Source organism: Oncorhynchus masou, chromosome 10, assembly GCF_036934945.1.
Source record: "Oncorhynchus masou masou isolate Uvic2021 chromosome 10, UVic_Omas_1.1, whole genome shotgun sequence".
Classification (NCBI taxonomy): Eukaryota; Metazoa; Chordata; class Actinopteri; order Salmoniformes; family Salmonidae; genus Oncorhynchus; species Oncorhynchus masou.
Genome location: NC_088221.1, coordinates 12,009,789 through 12,029,214, shown reverse-complemented (window position 1 = coordinate 12,029,214; position 19,426 = coordinate 12,009,789). Strand labels below are relative to the sequence as shown.

At 40.4% G+C, this 19,426-nt stretch overlaps 2 protein-coding genes across 2 annotated transcripts; both read left to right on the top strand.

Moving 5' to 3' along the window:
• The first annotated feature begins 1,125 nt into the window (after window positions 1–1,125).
• On the top strand, window positions 1,126–3,786 carry LOC135546920 (beta-crystallin A2-like). The gene is made up of 5 exons (XM_064975475.1): window positions 1,126–1,213; window positions 1,515–1,701; window positions 2,478–2,619; window positions 2,880–3,022; window positions 3,265–3,786. Exons 2-5 carry the CDS (start codon window positions 1,544–1,546, stop codon window positions 3,410–3,412), a joined length of 591 nt encoding a protein of 196 aa, XP_064831547.1. The 5' UTR covers window positions 1,126–1,213; window positions 1,515–1,543; the 3' UTR covers window positions 3,413–3,786.
• Window positions 3,787–7,504: 3,718 nt separating this feature from the next.
• On the top strand, window positions 7,505–11,023 carry LOC135547149 (protein FEV). Its single transcript, XM_064975863.1, has 3 exons — window positions 7,505–7,954; window positions 8,440–8,511; window positions 9,009–11,023. Exons 1-3 carry the CDS (start codon window positions 7,906–7,908, stop codon window positions 9,545–9,547), a joined length of 660 nt encoding a protein of 219 aa, XP_064831935.1. The 5' UTR covers window positions 7,505–7,905; the 3' UTR covers window positions 9,548–11,023.
• Window positions 11,024–19,426: the final 8,403 nt, after the last annotated feature.

The window sequence follows — 19,426 nt, the reverse complement described above, 5'->3', positions numbered from 1 at the left end:
ACCCTATCCCTTAGTGCGCTACTTTTTAAAAGTAGTGCACTTTATAGGGAGGCATTTGGGACGCCGCCCAAGAGTTAGGCCAACAACCTTCTAAAGCCCTCACCTAGTGAATTTCTTCATAAAAATACAATACTATTATGCATACTGTATTCACAGACTTCTCGTCCTATTATAACATCACCTGACCTGACCATATGTCTCTATGATATGTTGCCTCACTTCAAATGTGTCATCGTCATATTTACAGCCTATTATCACCAGTCACTGTAATGAACTGTTGTGCCACGAGATGTCACTGCAGGCAGGTATTATTGCAAGTTGACTGACATGACGAGGTTCCATTTGTATTATTATACTAAGAATCCAGATCATGAAGTAACACTGCAATATCCAAGCGCCTCCTTAAATAAAATATGATACACATTTATAAGTCAACCATCCGTATTGATGAGAAGATCCACAGATCCACATTCCACTTTGCTTTCATAAGCTCCACAAAGGCACAGAAACTATTTGGACCCATTGACAACTCAGCAACTGAAAAACACTGACGTCATAGAACAATCTGCATTGTAAATGGATGAGAACTGAGTGCTACCAGGAACATGCCAGAATCTTTTCTCACGTTCCTTTCAATTAATATGACGAGAATCGATTTAGCGTGAACAACAATAGGTATCAAAAAGGTTATACATTTAAAATGCTCTCTTTCAACCATATGAAGTATAAACATGATCCAACATGAAAGAATATGAATCATTCCTGAAAAAGAAAATCTGTCTGTTTCTCATTTTGTTTCCAATGAGAGATGACAGTGGTGCCATGTTGAGTGCTGTGCGGTGGCATGGGTAGAGGCAACCACACATTGATGCCCTTGTACCCACCTCTGGGCTTAATCTCCAAGAATTCTGCCATTATCCCCAATTTCCAATCAAACTGTCGTGTCAGTGTGTTGCTATTGTGGCCGGTTCAGCAGGCAGGGCACAGGCTTTGGGTGCAATTTTGATGAGTCAGTGGATCTAAGCTTCCCACAATAGGCCTCTGTAGCCTCCACAATGGTGTGGACTAATGCACGCTTTCAGCCTGCCGCTGCTGAGTATGCAAGGCTTGTGCGAAAGCGGCAGTAAACGAGGGGCTTGGTAGTATAAAAACAGAAGTGAGGGCCTAGGACTCGACATTGTTACACTGGATCTGTTCCACCTCAGTACTCTCTGTAAGTATTCACACTACCTAGGTAGGATGTGAACATCTGATTCCTGTGCATCAGCGTGCCAACCAGTGGGATTGATTACATCCAGTATGGGAGATATATATTTGATATTTGTATCTGATATTTCCCCAGTGCAAACTGAGAGCTCAACTCATTCACAACATGAGTTGTTTGGTGCTTCGCACCTTGCTCAGGAATCAATGTTCACTTTCATGTATAGCTAGCTACCAGAGAACCCAGAGTGTTAGCTCTCCATTTTAGCCTAGTTTCCTCATCTCTGGTCTTCCTTGTCCCCCTTTGGTAGAGAGCAACCTCACGGTGGAAGTAGCAGCCATGAACACTCAGCAGATGGAGCAGATGGGCCAGTTCAAGATCACTGTCTGGGAGGAGGAGAACTTCCAGGGAAAGCGTTGCGAGTTCCTGCTGGAGTGTCAGAACATCATGGAGAGGGGATTCCAAAAGATCCGCTCCATCAAGGTCGAGAACGGACCGTAAGTCTCTCTTTGGATGTCTACACCAGCCTAAAACAGAGGAGCTGTACTACATTACTGGTAGAGTAGTAATGTAGTATTACTATATTCGATCCATGGTTGTTGTTTGGTCAATCAAAGGTATTGAGGATTTTTAGCTCATAGGTTGCGTTTGAGTAGAAAGTGAGAAATATGGTCATTGTAACATTCATTTCTAGCCTTAGTTCCTCTCAGAAGCTAATGTTTCCTTGAATATTATATTCTACAATTGCAGTTGTACTGTACTGTTGTGAACCTGCCCTCGGTTGATAAGCAAAGCTTGGTATGACAATGCTGCGTTTCGTTATCATTATCATGTCCACTCAACACTTGATAGCCTGATTTGGGCAATCTGTGTGCAATATAGTTTATGTATCATTTTCACATGGTTTGGACCAAATGTTATAGCTGAACGCAAGACATGAGCTCATCGATTTGTGCGCGTTATTAACCTTAAATGGAGCTCGTTGTTTTGTTTCTGTCAGTCAGTCAAAGTAGACTACTGTTGTAATCTCCATTGAGTCCCAGCTGCCGGCCTTGTGTTCTGTTCAAGCGGCTGACTGGCGATCTGATAATGGTCCAAAGGCGCAGCATGTGGTGTTTGCTTTGTCCTTTTGTCCCGTAATCAACACAGCGCTCTGTGCCATGGGGGCGTTGCACTTTTGTGAACTAACCTGGCACTCCATTTTCTCTCTCTCATTCTTTCTTTCTTTCTCTCTTTCTTTCTCATTCCCTCTTTCCCCCTGCCTGTCGTTTAGCTGGGTGGGTTTTGAGTACCCTGAGTTCCAGGGCCAGCAGTTCATCCTTGAGAAGGGAGACTACCCCCGTTACGAGGCTTGGAGCGGAAACAGCAGTTACAGGACCGAGCACATGCTTTCCTTCAGACCTATTAAGTGTGCTGTAAGTTCCTCCCACACAAATGTCATTTCAAGGATAAAGAAAAGCGCCCATCAGCGCATATTTCGGAATGAAGCACAGTAATAGTAATAATGTTTTAGGTTAAGGTTAATATATTCACAGATGATGCTGGTGTTTATATTTGACCATAGTACAATCATACCACAATTCTCAAATCCATCCGTTTTGGATTTTCCCCAAATCTCTAAAATATGATGAGGCCAAATTAAAACAAATCAAGGCTCCTGCACCTCTATCAACAGAACCACAGTGACAGCAAGGTGACTCTGTACGAGTGTGAAGACTTCCAGGGGCGCAAGTTCGAGATGTGCGATGACTACCCCTCTCTACAGGCTATGGGCTGGTGCAGCAAGGAGGTGCCCTCAATTAAAGTCAACTCCGGAGCGTGAGTCTTTTCTTATTCCTGTAACCTATGTATGCTTCTGTTACAAACACTCTAGGCTCTGATACGTAGACTACATTGACAAAGACATAATCACCCAAGACGATTGGTTTTGTACATTTCATAACAGCTTAGGACTGCACCCGGTCACACGTTACCTACATAGCAGCCTCATATAGTTTGTGTGATAAGAGTCCCATTAGAAAAAATGATCAAGTGAAAAACATGTGCCCTTCTCTTCACAGCTGGGTGGCCTATCAGTTCCCCGGTTACCGTGGCTACCAGTACATCCTGGAGAGAGACAGACACCAGGGAGAGTACAGACACTACAATGAGTACAGCACCCAGGCTCACACCAACCAGGTCCAGTCTATCCGCAGAATCCAGCACTAAGTCCACTTGACACTATCCTCCAGCGGCTACCATGTACTGACCATGACATATATTCAAAATAGGCAATAAAGGCTTTATTCAAACTACGGAAACAGAGTGCTTGTGGCAATTCCTTGCTTTAAAAAAAACAGACTCTTGATCAGGACATATTGCTAGCTATCTAGCTGTTTAAAAGCCCGTGGTAGAGTCTTAACAACCCATTGCCACAGTGGCTAGCTGTATACTCCAACACAAGTGAATCACAAAGGCATTTCATGACCTGACAAATACATCAATACATAAACCAGGGTAAATACCACCTTTCTGTTAGGATAGGATGTATATTGTTCTTGTCAGATTGTATCTTATTTCCAATAAACAAAAGCAAGAGATCACTATTGTTTCCACCATTTGTTATTGCAATGTTGTGTTTTGTCGTAGCCTACCATGAAGCCTATACAAAAAAAGAGGGGTTAGGGGCTAAACTGGGGCATCAAAGGACCACCTTTCTTTTACTGTGACAACAATCAAAAGAGCCATAAAACTTTACCAAGCGAAATCGACAATATATGCCACATACATGCCCCTGGAGGCAATGGATCGACCCCCAGTTACGACACTCACTTTCTCTGACATATTCCTCTCTGCCCTAAATGTAGGCTATCAATAAAACTTGAAAATACCTTTCAAATATGTTTTTTAAAAAGAACAAAGAAATAAACAATATGTTTCTGTGCTTATGCCTTGAAATAACATACACTACATGCCCAAAAGTATATAGACACCCCTTCAAATGAGTGGATTCGGCTATTTCAGCCACACCCATTGCTGACAGGTGTATAAAATCGAGCACACAGCCATACAATCTCCATAGACAAACACAGGCAGTAGAATGTCCCATACTAAAGCGCTCAGTGACATTCAACGTGGCACATTCATATGCCACCTTTCCAACAAGTCAGTTCATCAAATGTCTGCCATGCTAGAGCTGCCCCATCTAACTGTAAGTGTTGTTATTGTGAAGTGGAAACATGTAGGAGCAACAACGGCTTGTGTGGTAGGCCACACAAGATCATAGAAATGGATCGCCAAGTCCTGAAGCGCAGAGCACATAAAAATAATCGGTCCTTGGTTGCAACACTCACTACTGAGTTCCTAAATGCCTCTGGAATCAACGTCAGTAGAAGACCTGTTCGCCGGGAGCTTCATGAAATGGGTTTCCATGGCTAAGCAGCCGCACATAAGCCTAAAATCACCACGAGCAATGTCAAGCGTAGGTTGGAGTGGTGTAAAGCTCACCACCATTGGACTCTGAAGAAGTGGAAATTCTCTGGAGCGATGAATCACGCTTCACCATCTGGCAGTCTGACAGACGAATTTGGGCTTGGCAGATGCCAGGAGAACGCTACCTGCCCCAATGCATAGTGCCAACTGTAAAGTTTGGTGAAGGAGGAATAATGGTCTGGGGCTGTTTTTCAATGTTCGGGCTAGGCCCCTTAGTTCCAGTAAAGGGAAACCGTAATGCTACAGCATACAATGACATTCTAAACGATTCTGTGCTTCCAACTTTGTGGCAACATTTTGGGGAAGGCCCTTTCCTGTTTCAGCATGACAATACCCCTGTGCACACAGCATGGTCCATACAAAAATGGTTTGTCTAGATCAGTGTGGAAGAACTTGACTGGCCTGCACAGAGCCCTGACCTCAACCCCATCGAACACCTTTGGGATGAATTGGAACACAGACTGCGAGCCAGGCCTAATTGCCCAACATCAGTGCCCGACCTCACCAATGCTCTTGTGGCTGAATGGAAGCAAGTTCCTGCAGCTATTTTCTAACTACTAGTGGAAAGACTTCCCTGAAGAGTGGAGGCTGTTATAGCAGCAAAGGGGGGGACCAACTCCATATTAATGCCCATGATTAATGCCCATATGAATGAATGAAGACAGAAGGCTCTTAATATGAAATTAAGTAGGCTTCTCTCCAAACCTGGCCTAAGGCGACCAACATGCAGCCAGACAATGTGAGTTGTCCAAGGTGCTGACCACTGCAGCCATGACAAACTAATGTAAGACCAAATAAACGATTTAAATTGGGGGATAGCCCCGCTATGTAGGGTTAGGCTATCGTTGAGACTGCCATTGCATGATAAGGCTAACACATTTGCCAAGTTGTGCATAATATATGGATGTTTTCTTGAACCGGATTACGTTTTAAATCACACTTGCTACATCCTTATTGAATGTTTGTTTGCTGTGTCGTCTGACAGTTCAGGTCCAGGACATTCAATTTCGCGTTAACCTACACACCCAGAGACTTGCTCATGAACCGCAGACCGGTAAAAGACACAGGCCCACACCCAGTCCAGGATCTTTTAATAAATGTTCAACTATACACACCTTTCCCAAATACACATTTCTATCCCGACTGATTAAAACGGCCGCACAGTGCAGAGGAGCTTGGCAGTCGTTTCGGATGGTGGGGGAATAGGTTAGGCCAGTGTTGCTTGTGTTTCAATCCCGAAAAACTGGTAAGTCCAACGATGAGTAAGAGAAGATATAAATAGTTTTTAGGTAGCCTAGCACTCTCTTTGCCTGTGAACGAGTTGGGAATTATTTTAAATGCAGGAGGCACTGCACTTGTCTTGGCTTCTCACCATCGATTTACTGTGCATACATAGGAATGGTCTCATTTTGTAATCAGATGTATACAATTATTTAGATATTTCTGTGGGATTGCTTTACAGTCAATAGACTTTATCTAAAGTGTTATTGAAGGGTGGAATCCTAATTTGAGATCCGTGCATAACTACCACCACTGACAATATGATTTATGCGCACATGTGTCAAATTATGATTCGAAGAGTTTTAGAGCCTATCGTTTGTTTGAATTGACAAATATTTATTTGAAATTATAAGGACACTATAAGGACATCAAAACTGGAACTATAACTTGGAACACATCAGAACGGGCCAATAATATTTAATTCAAACCTTTCGAAAATGATCTAGCATTCGAGGCTTGTTTTAAGTTGCCTGCGACCTGTTTAAAGACTCAGGCAGCTAAAGCAAGTCTGGGACGCCAGACACAACTCTTCTGAGGGCAGCAGCAGCGGAACGCGTGGAGAGAGAGGCGTGGTGGGGACGTGGAATATTATCGCCTACTCCATGAGTCATATAATAGCCTTGCTTAGCAGTCACATACATACTCTCTGGTCTCATATCGTTTGCTCCTGTTATCTTTGCCCTAGACAACTATGACTTGATAACACATTTTCGTGAAAATATTACATTTGCATCAATACATGTTGATTTACAAGAAATGTAATATGTTGTGTTTATTATGTGAATTTAATTATTGTCCGGTGTTGTGATTAGAAATACGTATTATGAAGTTGGTAAAAGTAGCATAAAACGTCTACAAAATCTACAATTTGCTGTACATTTTGCATGTCCATGGCATATGACAGCTAATAAAGTGTTTGCCTTAAATACTGTCATTCCCTTTTTATTACACTTACTCACTGCATATTTTCACAGCTGATCTCATTAATGTTATCTGCCCACAGTGTATTTTTCTTCATATTCCTTAGGCTAGGACTAGGCCACGTTTATATGGATAGAGTTATTGTATTTCAAGAAAAATCTTAATAAAGAAAATGCATTGTCATTATTATAAAAATGCTTATTATTATTTCTTATTAGTATACCAAGCCTCTGTATTATTAGGCCTATTCATGATAATGGGTATGGCTCTGAGTATGATTAGGATTCCTTATATTATTATTACTAGGCCTATTGTTGTTATTATTATTTGTAGGTCTATTGTTGTTATTGTTATGCTATTATTAGGCTAATGGAGTTTTGTGGATCATGGATGGGGTCTTGGGAGGTAGCTTGGACGCTCGTCCTTGCAGGATTGCTTTTGATTAATAGAGAATTGTTCTCTCGTGGCTTTACATCGATAAACATATTTTAAGATATTGTTTTAGATTTAGCCTCATTACACTCCGATTGTATATAGCCTTATGCCTATAAACATAAGGTCGGTGATACATTTTTCTTGTTTTCCCAGGTGCATTGAGGCGTGTTTTTAAGGTCAATATTATTTTCATACATGAAATAGGCCTCTGTGTTTGCAAAGAGGTAAAGAGGCGGAAAAGAGAGGGATCTGAACTGGTTTTCCCATGTCAAACACTTCAATTCTCCATAGAAACTCTGATCTTAACGCGGAAACTTTATTAAACCCTGATGGTGGATTGATAAGACCGAATTTCTCTCGGATCTTTTTATTGTGGAGACCGGGGAGAGATGACAGAGGCAAATTGCTCTTTTAATTAAAGCAATGCACCAGAGGAAATTGCTGTCTGAATATTGTCTCCGAGATGGGGTTTGTGACAGTTGCCTGGAAACTTCAATCTGTCCCACATTTATTCCAGATCACAGTTATGAGATAAAGTTTAATAAAAATCTTTGCCCGAATGAAATCCAACCCTTTCTTGAACAACAGCTACAATGAGACAGAACTGCGGAGGAAACCTTATGTTTAACATGTATCTCTCAGGTTCGTTCTTTTGTACGTGACATTGAAAATATTATTTATTTATAGGCTATTCAGATGAGGGAAATCGTCTTTATTCCTTCGGTAGTGATTCTGCTTCTAGTTAGCGATTGCTCTGCCTTTTCAATCTGTAACCTGTCTCCTCTTTTGTCGGAAATCGGATATCCTCTTTCCTGAACGCGTTTCCTGGCTTCAGCCGTAATGCTTGGAGGAAAAAAACTACAAATATTAGAAAACCGAGCATTAGTTAGAGACTAGATTATAAAATGAAACCATAGCTTTTTAAGGCTTTTTTTAATAATATTTTCAATCTGAAGATAGATATTTCAACGTGGAATAAGGATATAGTTTGCATAATTTTCTAATGTTTCATTGTATTTTAACATAATTTTGCAATGGAAACTTATTTTACATTAATATATGCTATATTTTCAAATAATATTGGTTTAATAACATATTTATTTGTGTTAATGACCGGTCTATTGCAGATCCAACAGAAAATCTGTTGAAAGAAAGCAAAGGTGCATCCTGGAGTCCCATAAACACAGGAGTGCAAAAAGGTAAGAAATTGTTTAAATTTTGTATTTATTATATGCATCCCAACCCAACATTGTAGTTATTCAGAGCATTTTTAAGAATTAATATAAGCGTTTACCTTTTAATAATTGTAATAATCTACCGTCCATAGAAACACTGCCATTGATTTTATTAGAGATAATTAATCACATGAAAGAAAATGATAACACGCTTAAAAAAGGGTTCTACAAGAGTGGACAATAAATACGTAATTGGGTTGTTTGTGAACTAGGCACATTTTTTTGACAAATCATTTTCTTTCTTGCTTTTGTAATTATAAGACATAGACATTGAGGAAATTGAAACAAATTATTGTCCAACTACTGCTAGGTTATCGACATGTTAATTTTATGCGTAATTGTACACTTATTTTGGAAATAAAGTTAAATACATTTTTCAAATAGCCTATCAAAGGATGAATGCTTATTTTCCTTTATTGTCACCGTCACACATGTGTACTATTATGTGTTATTTTGATTAGGCAGTGGACAGATTCAGCTATGGCAGTTTCTCCTCGAACTCCTGTCAGACAGCGCCAACATGTCCTGCATCGCCTGGGAAGGGACGAATGGAGAATTCAAGCTAATTGAACCAGATGAGGTGGCACGGCGATGGGGCGAGCGCAAAAGCAAGCCCAACATGAACTACGACAAACTCAGCCGCGCATTGCGGTACTACTATGACAAAAACATAATGACAAAGGTCCATGGGAAGCGATATGCTTACAAGTTCGACTTTCACGGGTTGGCTCAGGTTTGTCAACCCTCATCAACAGAGCAAGCTCTTTATAAATTCCAGAGTAATTTTGCCCCCATTCCCTTTTCAGGGATTTCAAAGCTAAACCTGGTTGGTCCAGGCGTCGGTTCGTCTGGATTCTCTTATTGGCCGGGGTCGCCACCGACTCTCTACCACAGTCACAACCTCCAACCCCCGGGACCGTTTGGTTCTGTGTCTGCCTCGCACATCAGCTGCGTCAACAACATCAACAACCTGAATAATATCAATAACCACTACAATTGACTCCTATTAACTCTACCAATAACGTTGTTAAAAAAGGCCTAATCATAATTCACAATGGTAGCTGAAGGCGCACGTCTTTTTAAATTAGGTCTCTGAATTATGATTTTTCCTCTTGTGGACCAACATTTTTTTTTAAATCCTCAATAATTGGGTCTATGGGAAAATCATGAATCATTTATGGAAAGTTTAAAATTTAAACACATGCTTTAAAAAAGCCTATATCAAACAAAATCTAGATTAAGAACCATTGTCTTGCCTATTTTCTCTCGTTGATAAGACATTACGAAAACGTTCTCGAACGTTGCAGATATAAATACTACAAATAGACCAGACGTAATTTCCTTATTCTACATGCAAAACGATGCGTCCTGCTGAACGCATTCCTGGTGTCTGCAAGAGATTGTCTGGCTTCTAGCGCCTCCAGGTGGCTATTAATTCGGCATATAAATACTGATTTGATCTCAAATAAGCTTGCAGTGTACTTTTCAATGTAGAGATATTACTGCGATGGAGATACAGATATATCGTCACTTTAAATAGCCTTCGTTATGTAGATGTGCCGACACAGGCAGTTTACAATGCAGTGCAGGTGTCTTCAAGATTACGACAACAAAAGGGGTTGCCTTTTCGTTTTCATACGTTTTCTTTATAGACTATTTTTACATTTGACACACAGATTCGACATTTTTATACACGGAAAAAAATACATAGATTGTTCGATTAACACTTAAAACCTCTTAGAAATGATCTTTGAAATTGTAGGCTAATTTTTCCGAAAAGCTATATCCACCAATTTTTCACATTTGTGTTTTTCATCGGAAATTATTGCTTATGGGTACCTTAATTTATGTGTAAAATAGTACTGTTCTCAGATTTTCGTGTGTATGATTATTATACTTTTTTTTGCAAAATGTTATACATCCATTGTTTAGCTGGAATGAAATGTTCATATCCTGTCAAATGGAAAATGTAGGCTAATTGTTTTAGATAGAGATCTCATATTACTGTATGAAAAAAAGTTGATTTAAAAAATATGTATGTTGTGCACTAAATGTATAATTTGTACATTTATTTATACACATTTTTGTTACTTGTTACATTTGACTCTGTAAAACCTAGCAGTACTACCTATTTCCCTGAGAGTGAGGCGCATATGTAGCATTTTGAAAAACATGTAATTATTTGTCTCTAAAATGAAACCGTCAAGTGATAGATTTGAAACAAATACATATCTGTCATTGAACAACCCCATGCCATGATTAGATATAGTGAAAAAAAACACTAACCTCTTTCATAATTTGTTTAAACAATAAAAGCTAATTTACCAACATTTCTGAAAATGGGTAGGTCTATATAACGTTTTGGAATTAAACTCTTCACATGTACCTATTCCATTACTTCTTATTCGTTCTCTTGTTGTTAGCCTACTGTAGCCTATAAAATGAACATGTTATTGAATAAATCGAGTGTCATTTGTACAGTGGTTGATTGTCATTTGTTAAGGTTTAGGCATGCATGCTATTAGGCCTATTGTAGCCTAGATTTGTGACATTTTGTGAACTTAGCATGTTATTTAACATGCATTTTATTTTTGCAGAATTATCACAGAATGTATGAAAATGTGCACAAGACCATCATTATCCCCATTAGAATTTGCAGATGATTTTTCCAAGTGGGCAACACATCTTTCGCTCTCAGCTTGGTTGAGGATCTTATGGCGACGTCTAATTAAGCCTACATTATTTTAAGCCACACAGGGGCGCGGCGTCATACTGTTTCCATAACATTTATATAACATTTAAATTATCTACATTTAAAAACATGACCCACTGTTCCATGCGTTATTCTGTTTTGAGGGAGAAACGTTTTGTGTTACTTTAAATCTAGACAAAAATGAAATTGTGCTATTTCAAAATATCTTTTCACCTTCATTGCTGTGGATCAGGTCATTGGCCACATTTACAGTGCCTTCAGAAAGCATTCACACCCCTTGACTTTTTCCACATTTTGTTTTGTTACAAAGTAGGATTATGATGGATTCAATTTTCATTTTTTTTGTTGTCAAAAAACAACCCAAAATACTCTGTAATGTAAAAAATAAAAAAACAAAATGAAAACACTAATACTGTATGTCTTGATTAGATACGTATTCAACCCCCTAAGTCAATACATTTTAGAATCATATTTGGCAGATGTGAGTCTTTCTGGGTGAGTCTCTAAGAGCTTTCCTCACCTGGATTGCATAACATTTGCCCATTATTCTTTTCAAAATTCTTCAAGCTCTATCAAATTGGTTGTTGACCATTGGTAGACAATCATTTTCAGGTCTTGCTATAGATTTTTAAGCAGATTTAAGTCAAAACTGTAACTCGGCCAGTAAGGAAAATTCACTGTCTTCGAGGTAATCAACTCCTGTCTCGATTTGGCCTTGTGTTTTAGGTTATTGTCCTGCTGAAAGCTGAATTCATCTCCCAGTGTCTGATAGAAAGCAGACTGAACCAGATTTTCCTCTAGGATTTTGCTTGTGCTTGTGCTTAGATTCATTCCATTTATTTTTTATCCTGAAAAACTCCCCAGTCCTTAACGATTACAAGCATACCCATAACAGGATACAGCCACTATTATGCTTGAAAATATGGAGAGTGGTACTCAGTAATGTGTTATATTGGATTTGCCCCAAACATATCACTTTGTATTCAGGACAAAAAATGAATTGCTTTGCCACATTATTTTGCATTATTACCTTAGTGTCTTTTTGCAAACAGGATGCCTGTTTTGGAAGATGTTTTTTCTGTACAGGCTCCATTCTTTTCACTCTGTCATTTAGGTTATTATTGTGGATTAACTACAGTATATTGATGGTATGGGTCAACATGCCTTCCATGTCAGTTTGCCTGTATCTGGTAATGAATTACTTCACATAAGCTTTATGTAACCTAAACCTACATCTAGACATGCAGTGCTGTCAGTGGTTTGAGATCCAGAGAAACAACTATTCCCTCTTTGTCTGTGGAGCCCATTTGAAGTCATAGATGGAGAATGCCTCCCGCATGGTTGCATATTGTGAGGAGGCTGATAAGAACATGGCAGTGTATGTGTGTGTGACCTGCATATCAATAGAGCCATCTATTGATGTCAGGCAGGCAGCGCTCGAAACACCAGACCCATTTCAAATACCCGGTCTCCTCTCCCTCTGTCTGCATATTGACAGACCAACAGAGGCCAAGGCATGATCTCAGTTTCTCTCTATTCTTGTTCTCACACTATAGAACACTTAAAGGAAATGTCCCTATAGCAATGACATTCACTTTCAAAAGATTAAAAAAGGAGCACAAGCAAGATATGCATACCGATCTAAACTGTTTTAAAGCTATGCTTAAACCTACAAGATTTTTAATAGACAGTACCAGTCAAAATTTTGGACACACCAACTCATTCCAGGGGTTTTCTTTATTTAGATTCTTCAAAGCCACTATTTTCCTTGAGGACATCTTTGCACACTCTTGGCATTCTCTCAACCAGCTTCAAGAGGTAGTCACCTGGAAAGAAAATCAATTGTGTTGTGACACGGTAGGGGTTGTATACAGAAGCCGTTTTTTAATAAGGCTAAGTCCATATTATGGCGATAACAGCTCAAATAAGTAAAGATAAATTACAGTCTATCATTACTTTTAGACAGGTCAGTCAACCCGGAAAATTTCTATAACTTTGAAAGTTTCTTCAAGTGCAGTCGCAAAAACCATCAAGCGCTATGATGAAACTGTCTCTCATGAGGACCGCCACAGGAAGGGAAGACGCAGAGTTACCTCTGCTGCAGAGGATAAGTTCATTAGAGTTACCAGCCTCAGAAATTGCAGCCCAAATAAATGAGTTACAGAGTTCAAGTAACAGACACATGTCAAAATCAACTGTTCAGAGGAGACTATGTAAATCAGGCCTTCGTGGTCGAATTGCTGCAAAGAAACCACTACTAAAGGACAACAATAATAAGAAGATACTTGCTTGAGCCAAGAAACACAAGCAATGGAATTTAGACCTGTGGAAATCTGTCATTTGGACTGATGAATCCAAATTTGAGATTTTATGGTTCCAACCACTGTGTCTTTGTGTGGTTCCCACCATAAAGCATGGAGGTGTGATGGTGTGGGGGTACTTTGCTGGTGACACTGTCAGTTATTTCTTTAGAATTCAAGGCACACGTAATCAGCATGGCTACCACAGTATTCTGTAGTGATATGCCATCCTACGAAGCAGCCACCTGGCCAGGCTCTGTAGATGTGCGCATCACACACCACTCCCGAGTATATTACTAGCCAATGTCCAGTCTCTTGACAACAAGGTAGATGAAATTTGAGCCAGGGTTGCCTTCCAGAGAGACATCAGAGATGGTAACATCCTATGTTTCACGGAAACATGGCTCTTTTGGGTAATGCTGTCGGAATCGTTCAGCCACCGGGCTTCTCCATGCATCGCGCCGACAGAGCTAAACTCCTCTCTGGGAAAAGGAAGGGCGGGGGTGTATGCTTTATGATTAACAACTCATGGTGTAATCATAACAACATACAGGAACCCAAGTCCTTCTGCTCACCCGATCTTGAATTCCTTACAATCAAGAGCCGGCCATTTTACATACCAAGATAATTCTTGTTATTTCAAATCAAAGTTTATTTGTCATGTGCGCCGAATACAACAGGTGTAGACCTTACTTACAGGCTCTAACCAATAGTGCAAAAAAGGTGTTAGGTGAACAATAGGTAAGTAAAGAAATAAAACAACAGTAAAAATACAGGCTATATACAGTAGCAAGGCTATAAAAGTAGCGAGGCTACATACAGACACCGGTTAGTCAGGCTGATTGAGGTAGTATGTCTATGTAGGTATGGTTAAAGTGACTATGCATATATGATGAACAGAGAGTAGCAGTAGCGTAAAAGAGGGGTTGGCGGGTGGTGGGTGGTGGGTGGCGGGACACAATGCAGATGGCCCTGTTAGCAAATGTGCGGGAGCACTGGTTGGTCGGCCCAATTGAGGAAGTATGTACATGAATGTATAGTTAAAGTGACTATGCATATATGATAAACAGAGAGTAGCAGCAGCATAAAAAAGAGGGGTGGGGGGGGCACACAATGCAAATAGTCCGGGTAGCCATTTTATTACCTGTTCTGGAGTCTTATGGCTTGAAGGTAAAAACTGTTGAGAAGCCTTTTGGTCCTAGACTTGGCACTCCGGTACCGCTTGCCATGCGGTAGTAGAGAGAACAGTCTATGACTGGGGTGGTCTTTGACAATTTTTAGGGCCTTCCTCTGACACCGCCTGGTGTAGAGGTCCTGGATGGCAGGCAGCTTAGCCCCAGTGATGTACTGGGCCGTACGCACGTTTGTTATTCTGGCATCACCCGGCCAGGTCTCTGACTTTCTCCCTATAGGCTGTCTCGTTGTTGTCAGTGGTCAGGCCTACCACTGCTGTGTCGTCTGCAAACTTAATGATGGTGTTGGAGTTTTGCCTGGCCATGCAGTCGTGGGTGAACAGTGAGTACAGGAGGGGACTGAGCACGCACCCCTGGGGAGCTCCAGTGTTGAGAATCAGCGTGGCAGATGTGTTGCTACCTACCCTCACAACCTGGGGGCGGCCCTTCAGGAAGTCCAGGATCCAGTTGATGATGGAGGTGTTTAGTCCCAAGATCCTTAGCTTAGAGATGAGCTTTGAGGGTACTATGGTGTTGAACGCTGAGCTGTAGTCAATTAATAGCATTCTCACATAAGTGTTCCTTTTGTCCAGGTGGGAAAGGGCAGTGTGGAGTGCAATAGTGATTGCATCATCTGTGGATATGTTTGGGCGGTGATTGGTTGGGCGCCCGTAATTGAGTTTTGATCATCCATAAGGTGCAGTACAAGAACAGGGACACAGATAAATGTGTAGGTTGTTGAAATTCAGGGTTCACTCTTCTTAGTCAGTTGGTCATCCATTGTTTTATTTCTAGAAGTGTTAGCCGTCGTACATTTTCAGCAGAGGGAGTCACCTTTCTCTCTCAATGGTAAACATGACTCTGTGTCCTCAGCTACCATTCACAACTGCACGTTCTACCACCCACAGCGTGATCTTTTACCTCAACCCATTCACTGTTAACTGGGCTAAAGTGGATTAAGCTCAGTCAATATAGCTGCAGTTGAGTGGTGTCCTATACTGTAGCTAGTCGAGTTGACTGCAAGTACATGCAGGATCAGGTATAATCTTGTTGAACAGATTAGGAGTGGCAGTTATAGTAAGTGAAAAGAATAGCCCATAATCCCTCATGTTCCCTGTTCCACTTTAGTTTCCATTTAGTTGAACTTTACTTTTAAGTCATACCTCTACCACAGTGGCACAAAGACCAAAAGATGGACTTTCACTACAGTCAGTACAACATTTAAGATAAATATAAACCTAATATATATAAATAAACATTAAAACACCCATCTAAATAGGACATTAATGATTTTACTATTCATAGACATGATGCTCATGCACAGATATTTTGACCTTGTATTATATCATCGGAGTGAAAATGTTGCATTCTAGCATTTTTTGTCATTAATCTGGAGGCAGCTTTGCAGAGTGGTCACTATCTGGCACAGCAACAATGTCATAAAATCTGATTTTAAACCTAACTTTAACTCTAAGCTTAACCACACTTCTAACCCTAATGCCTAACACTAACCTTACATTACATTTGTACAATACAGCCATTTTTGACTTTGCAGCTGGCCTATCTAAGGAAAAACATGCGAAAATGTTACAGGGGTCTTGTCTGAAATAATCCCCGATTAGAAGGGGTGTAGTTGGTCAGCTTGTCTGATTCTGTCTCAGTGTAAAGATGTATGAACTTAAATTCGGTCACTCTTTTGCTGCTGAGAATTGCATACTTGTAGTGTATTTGAGTTTTAAAAAGGCTTCTAAAGTTTGTAAATTCCACTTTGAAAATTCAGACTTAATTTGCCCTAATGAAAATTGTACCAACCCCTACAAAAAATGTCAGTTAATTATAATCCACATAATAATTCCCATTTCCTGATGCTGCAGTATTATTTTTCTGCTGAATCAAACTGACTCAAATTAAGATCCTACATCTCTATGTACTAGAGATCTAAAGTGCAGCTAACTTTGTCCAACTACAGTGTTGTAGAGAACGACAGTGTTGTAGAGAACGAAAGTGTTGTAGAGAATGGCGTGTCAGTGCTATCAACGGTGCAGCTGTAGAACGTTTTGAGGATCTGAGGGCCCATGCCAAATCTGTTCAGCCTCCTCCTGAGGGGTAAGAGGCGTTGTCGTGCCCTCTCCATGACTGTGTTGGTGTGTGTCTACCAGGCCTACCACCGTCGTGTTGTTGGCAAACTTAATGATGGTGTTGGAGTCGTGTGCGGCCACTCAGGCGTGGGTGAACAAGGGAGTACAGGAGGAGACTAAGCACGCACCCCTGCGGGGCCCTTGTGTTGAGGGTCAGTGTGGATGATGTGTTGTGGCCTACTCTCACCACACGGGGAAGAACAAGATCCAGTTGCAGAGGGAGGTGTTCAGTCACATGGTCCTTAGCTGAGTGATGAGCTTGGCGGTTACTATGGAGTTGAACTCTGAGCTGTATTCAATGAATGTGTCATGTCAAAGGAAATTTATGGAAATGTTGACTAATGTTGCATTTCATGTGGACTTTCTCTCAGAAATCCATTTTGTTACGAGGATGGGAATGAAAACAGGGGAGAGCTGGTTAATACCAAAAACAGACTGACCACCAAGCTATACCTCAGCACCACCACAATGACATTCTGCATAATTTGTTTTCTAATCCATTAGACATTGCCTAGGTCAATATGATAGATAAAGAAGCTTTGATAAACTTAATGTGGCCTATATCCGACCACAGTACATGGGTCATCTCACACTCAGACATTGTGTATTCCTATTGATTCCACAGTGGGCTCTGTCTGCAGTGTTGCTCTTCGGCCAATGCTTGATGTGACAATGTGGCCAATAGTCATTCAGTAATCCACTGGTTACTATAGAGACGAGGAAGAGGAGAGGAATGCGCCAGCTGGCCATCAGACCCGGGCTGCATCTCAAATGGCACCCTATTCTATTATACATTCCTAGGACCCAACAAAGCTCTGACTGCAGCCTACCCTGTCGTCACACAGACACTTCTATCAGACTGCAGCAAATTCCAACCAATCAACTGGAGGAGCCTTTGGCCCACGTGTTCTAGTTCTGGGGAATTCCTCTTGTATCAATGTTAACCACATTGTCTCATGAAGATACAATCCGACCTTTCAGAGTAAAGTTGGTCATTGTCATACTGATCACATAAGTTATTGTCATGACCAAAATGTATTTCCAAAATTAAATGTGTATCTTTATAGACCAAGTATGTTAACAGGGTTTCTAGTAGCCGCAAATATCCATAACGTATCAGTGTTTCACTCTCTTGAAATGCGTAAAGTCCTTTGATTATTTAAAGACTATCCAACCACCCCCTAATGTTATGATACTGTAAACTGTATGGCCTGCATATTTATTCTAATATATATTGCATAAAAAGGATGCAAATAGCCAACAGATGAAGGCGAAAGGTTTTAGGACGTGAAAGTGGATGACAGGCCCGTCACGTCATCACTGCCTCAGCAACAGCTTTACTTCCAGAACACACACACACACTATCTCTCTCTCTCTCTCTCTCTCTCTCTCTCTCTCTCTCTCTCTCTCTCTCTCTCTCTCTCTCTCTCTCTCTCTCTCATTTCACTCATACAACAATATAGCCTATTATTAAAATACAGTATGTTTACAATATCAACAATATTATTTTCCACGTTCCAAATTACACTTTATATATTCACACAGTTTAAGGGGGCACGTTTGTCATGATGACAAGGTGAATGTGCTCTCTACTGAAATGGCTCAACAGAATCCTTCAGATTGTCCAAAGCACAGCATATGACAATCTCGTATAACTGACGAATGTGTCCTTTCATATCTGGAAAAGGACAAAGTAGAAGTAGAAACTGATGCTGTTGCGGCATTGCTCATCTCCACAGTGTGAATCCCGTTGACATGGGTGTCTTGATTAGAGGTCAGCTGGTGAACCCACAGTTCATAAACAAATGAGAAGCACACCTGATCATGGCTAGAAGGTATCCAGCTTTTGTCAAATTAATCTAATATTTGACATTTCATAGCAGATTAGGAGAATGTATGCAGCAGGTTAGGAGAATTAGGTTAAGTTTAGGAAAAAAGGTAGGGTTAGCTAAAATGCAAAAATATAAATGTTTACGTTAATTTGACAAAAGCTGAATCCCTTTTATCCAGGACCACTTTTCATTCTAGATTACATGGTTGCTTTCAAGACAAGATTGTTTTTATTTATTTGTTGTCAGTGTCAGTAGAGTAGGCCTAGACTACCATCGTATTAAAAAATATTATCCTCTCCAGTCATATAAAGTGTAGTAGAATTGCATTAAATGTTTATCAAAGGCTACATTTCCCCCCTGCAAAGGAAATTAATGTCTTTGGTATAGCCTATAAACCTATGCCACTACGTGCTTATTATTAGCCTAAATTATCACTATCCACTCTACTCCTCAGGCTTACATTAATCTGCCAATGCGATGCTAGATGCATGCATGCAATCCTTTGATATAAAGGGTGAAAAAATTGCTTCCCCAAAACATGAAACTCAAGCGACACATGCTAATAACTAGACTACAAGCTAGCTAATTTTGGCTAACTTAGTGTTGTTGTAACCTTGTATTGACTGCTGTCTGTGTTGAGGTCTTGACAGACCAAAAGGTTCATTCTCTTTTCTGACAGTTCTTGAGTCTTATCTCGTTGATGTCACCAATGGGGTTTTATGGT

Excerpts from the sequence above, each read along its gene's own strand:
- LOC135547149 (XM_064975863.1), top strand. The coding sequence starts at position 7,906 with ATGAGACAGAACTGCGGAGGAAACCTTATGTTTAACATGTATCTCTCA. Across the intron at positions 7,955-8,439 it reads GTTTAACATGTATCTCTCAG|ATCCAACAGAAAATCTGTTG; the intron begins GTTCGTTCTTTT and ends GGTCTATTGCAG. Across the intron at positions 8,512-9,008 it reads AAACACAGGAGTGCAAAAAG|GCAGTGGACAGATTCAGCTA; the intron begins GTAAGAAATTGT and ends TATTTTGATTAG.
- LOC135546920 (XM_064975475.1), top strand. The coding sequence starts at position 1,544 with ATGAACACTCAGCAGATGGAGCAGATGGGCCAGTTCAAGATCACTGTC. Across the intron at positions 1,702-2,477 it reads ATCAAGGTCGAGAACGGACC|CTGGGTGGGTTTTGAGTACC; the intron begins GTAAGTCTCTCT and ends CCTGTCGTTTAG. Across the intron at positions 2,620-2,879 it reads TCAGACCTATTAAGTGTGCT|AACCACAGTGACAGCAAGGT; the intron begins GTAAGTTCCTCC and ends CTCTATCAACAG.